At 44.0% G+C, this 3715-nt stretch overlaps 1 protein-coding gene across 1 annotated transcript in view; it reads right to left on the minus strand.

The window, feature by feature from the left end:
* The window catches only part of PIK3R4 (phosphoinositide-3-kinase, regulatory subunit 4), a 67992-nt gene extending 64935 nt beyond the window's left edge, over positions 1–3057 (minus strand). The window contains exons 1-3 of the mRNA XM_012664546.1: positions 3013–3057; positions 2632–2843; positions 1084–1857 (exon numbers count right to left, since the gene is read on the minus strand). Of these exons, the coding sequence (XP_012520000.1) occupies positions 1084–1816 (733 nt within the window). The 5' untranslated portion in view covers positions 1817–1857; positions 2632–2843; positions 3013–3057. The remainder of the gene's footprint in view (positions 1–1083; positions 1858–2631; positions 2844–3012) is intronic.
* Between the last annotated feature and the right edge of the window lie 658 nt (positions 3058–3715).

Raw genomic sequence — 3715 nt, forward strand, 5'->3', positions numbered from 1 at the left:
TTTTTTTGAGACAGGGTCTCACACTGTTGCCTGGGCTGGAGTACAGTGGCATCATTATAGCTCACTGCAATCTCAAACTCATGGGGCCAAGCAACCCTCCTGCTTCAGCCTCCCAAGTAGCTAGGACTACAGGCCCGCACCACCACACCCGGCTAATTTCTTAAATTTTTTTTTGCAAAGATGGGGTCTTGCTATGTTGCTCAGACTGGTCTTGAACTCCTGGCCTGAAGTAATCCTCCCACCTCGGCCTCCCAAAGTGCTAGGATTACAAGGATGAGACACCTTGCTTGACATGAAATTTTTTTAGAAAAAGCATACATAGGCCAATCACAGTGCCTCATGCCAGTAATCCTAGCACTCCAGGAGGCGGAGGTGGGAGGATCGCTTGAGGTCAGGAGTTCCAGACCAGCCTGAGCAAGAGCAAGACCGTGTCTCTATCGTCTTCCATAGAACTGGTCCCTGGTGCCAAAAAGGTTGGGGACTGGACTAATACATTAGTGCATCACACTCTGGTCTTTAAGCCTTTGTATAAGCAACACTCTCTACCTGAAACAAACTACCCTACCAAAGTTAACTCCCAATCATCTTTAAGGTTTCAACTTAAACGTCATCCTTCTAAAAAAGAGGCCTTTCCTGATCCAGCCTCTCAACTAATCACTATCACGGAGATTAAGAATCTATGTTTCCCTATAGTAGCACTCTATGCTTATCACCACCATAGCAAACAACACTATACTAAAATGTCCTTTTTCAATATCTAGCATCACAGTAAAGTGGAAGCATCTTGAAAAGAGGGACATATATTATCCATCTATGTCCCTAGCACTTAGGACAGTGCCTGACACATACAACAGAAGTATTCAAATATTTTTAAATGTTTGACTGAAAAAACTGCTCTTTGCATTTTCTAGGCACTTAAACATGTCCAATGTAGGAATGCTGCATCTATCTGAAATAGTGTATGAGGACATATCAAGAAACTAATTTTTCAACATCTAGTGACTTTAAAAAAAGCTACATTTCTATGTTTGACAGTTAAAATATAAACACATTCCCCCTTAGAAATCTGACCAACTCAAATACCTGCTGAAAAGATGTCCATTGCTCTCTTCAACTCTCCTCTTGTTCTCTGATTGCTATTTAAGTCTACAAGTGGAGTTGAAGGATCTCTCATATATTCTAACTCAGTGGTAAACATCCCACCATCAACAAAGCGTTCAGGAGCAATATAGCAAGTTCTCCTCCTTGAAGTGTCAAAGAAATAGTTGAAATCTGCTGGGTTGTCCTCTGGAAGATAAGTGGGTTTAAAACTTGCAAAATCAGTTAGAAGAACCCAGTTCCAACTGGTGACCATCACATTCTCAGTCTTGATGTCCCCATGACGAACTCCAGATTTGTGTGCTTGATCCACAGCTGTCAGAATCTGGAAAGCAATCCAGCGCTTCTCAATGTTATTTAAGAATGGACGGGTGCTGATGCGATCATAGAGGTTGTCTCGCACATATTGCCTAAAGAGCATAGCTGCTTTCTCAGAGGCTTTTTCTGCTGCTTTCTGGAAAGGCAGACAGTTTTGTGCAGAGTGAAGCCTAATTTTCAGTTCCTCCAGCTCTTGTTTATAGCTAGTTAAAGGCAAAGTAGGATCCTGAATTGCAAAGACCTTCACAACCACCAGGCCTTCTCTGTGCTTTGCTCGAGCAACCTTAAAAAACCGAGTACTCCCCAGGCTTTTATCATATTCAAAGTCATGAATGTCTGAGAAATAACTCTCCACAGAAAGGATCTGGGAAGGAGCAATACCAGCGAGCTGATTTCCCATAACGGATAGTACCTCTGGGTCAGTAAGTTAGGATGTAACACCTATTTAAAAAAAAAAAAAAAGAAGAAGAAGAAAAAAGACAAGAAACAACGATGCAATGTAACATCATTATTTGGTCTCTTCCAAAAAGATGCACCGTATTTCTCTTCCACTGAGAGCATTGTACCCAGCCTTCCGGGCAGCCTCTAAATTTCATACACATTTATCTAAAAAGACTCGTGTTATTTTATCTAAGAAGATCTTGTTATTTTATCCAAAAGGATCGTGTTATTTCCCGTCATCCTTTACAAGACCTTAACTATATTTAAATAGGCCCCTTAAACATTTAGCCAAAAATGTTAGAATGTGTGCTTTCTGATATTTAAATTTAAAATATTAACAAGCCTTTAGTGTATGTTCAGTACTGTGCTTGGGGCTATGAGAGTCACAGAAGTACTATATGACAGTCTCTGCTCAAGAACCTGTAGCTTTTTTGGAGATAAGAAACACATTAAACACATTAAAAACTTAAAACTGACTAAGAATCACAAACAGGTCATTGAATTCCTGAAAAAAGTCTGGCTAAGATTCAAAAAATCAGTTACCTCCTGGACCCTTCCAGCCTAATTCCAGTGTGACCTCCCACCCAGCTAAAGGGAGACGCAAACTTCTCCGGTCTGCAACAACGACAGGAAGAAACCCTTTCAGAGACGTTAAAGAGAAGTAGGCCAAACTACACACTTGCCAAATGCAGCCCAGAATCCTGCTACCTCAGGTTTTGCAAGAAATAAAAACCACACATGTACACACGGCCTAGCGCACACATAAACATTTACCCTAGGCCTCTGGGAAGTGTCAAAAATCGCTCAGTAGCTCACAATGAGGTCATGGTAGGCCACTTCACGGTGGGGAGGGAAGCAGCTGGGAAGGTGTCTCTATGAGGGGTCTTCCTTCAACTGCAGGAGGTCGGTGTTGGGGGAGGGGCGCAGAAAAGTCCCAATGTCCAGGAGTCCCAGCGGTCCGCAGAGAATTGGGAACGCTCTTGGGGCTGCAGCAGACAGACAAAGTCACACTGAAAATATTCCACAGGTACCCAGAGAGTTGGCCCCTCCAGCCCCCTACCCTGTCCTGCCCTGGGGGCCACGCGTCCCTGGGCCTCGTCTTCCTCTCGCACGGATCGCTAAACCCTTCGGCGCCCTCCTTGAGGGCCTCACCACCTGGAGGGAGGTGGAGCCCAGGAGAGCAGTGAAGACCGACAGTCGCAGAAAAACAATACTTCTTCAGTTGCTGCAGCCACAGCCGAACTCCCGAGAAAGCCGCCAGTTTGACCTCACTTCCTGTCGCGGAGCGGAAGTGACGAAAAAGAGTGAGCCTTGCGGAAGAGCAAGAGTAGGAAGCTGGTTGCTAGGACACGAGGGAAGAGGGTGTGGCGTCGCTCAGGGAGACTGGAGGAAGAAAACAAGACGCTCAGAGAACGATGTGTTTGCCGCCTTGCTCTTCTACGGTTCGTTACCAAACGCTGAGGCTTCTGACATTCCCCAGAATCTGCTCAGACACTCATTCACTCCCTGTACGCCAGCATAGAATTCTTTAAGAGAACTCTTAGGTATGTTTAGGAAAGTTGCTGTGCCCCAAGCTGAATTTTAAGAACTTTATTGAGATACAATTTACAAACCAAAAAGTTCACCTGTTTAAAATTTACAAAGTGGTTTTTCATGTATTTACAGAGTTCTGCAATCATCCCTATAATTGTAAACATTTTCATTACCCCAAAATGAAAACCTGAAACCATTAGCAGTCACTCCACATTCTCCCCATTTCCCCCTCCACCTCCCAGCCCTAGGAAATCGCTAATCCACTTGCCTATCCTGGACATTTCATATATGTGGTATGCAATATGTGGGCTTTGTGACTGACTTC

This window comes from Propithecus coquereli, unplaced genomic scaffold (assembly GCF_000956105.1).
Source record: "Propithecus coquereli isolate 6110/MARCELLA unplaced genomic scaffold, Pcoq_1.0 Scaffold12, whole genome shotgun sequence".
Lineage (NCBI taxonomy): Eukaryota > Metazoa > Chordata > Mammalia > Primates > Indriidae > Propithecus > Propithecus coquereli.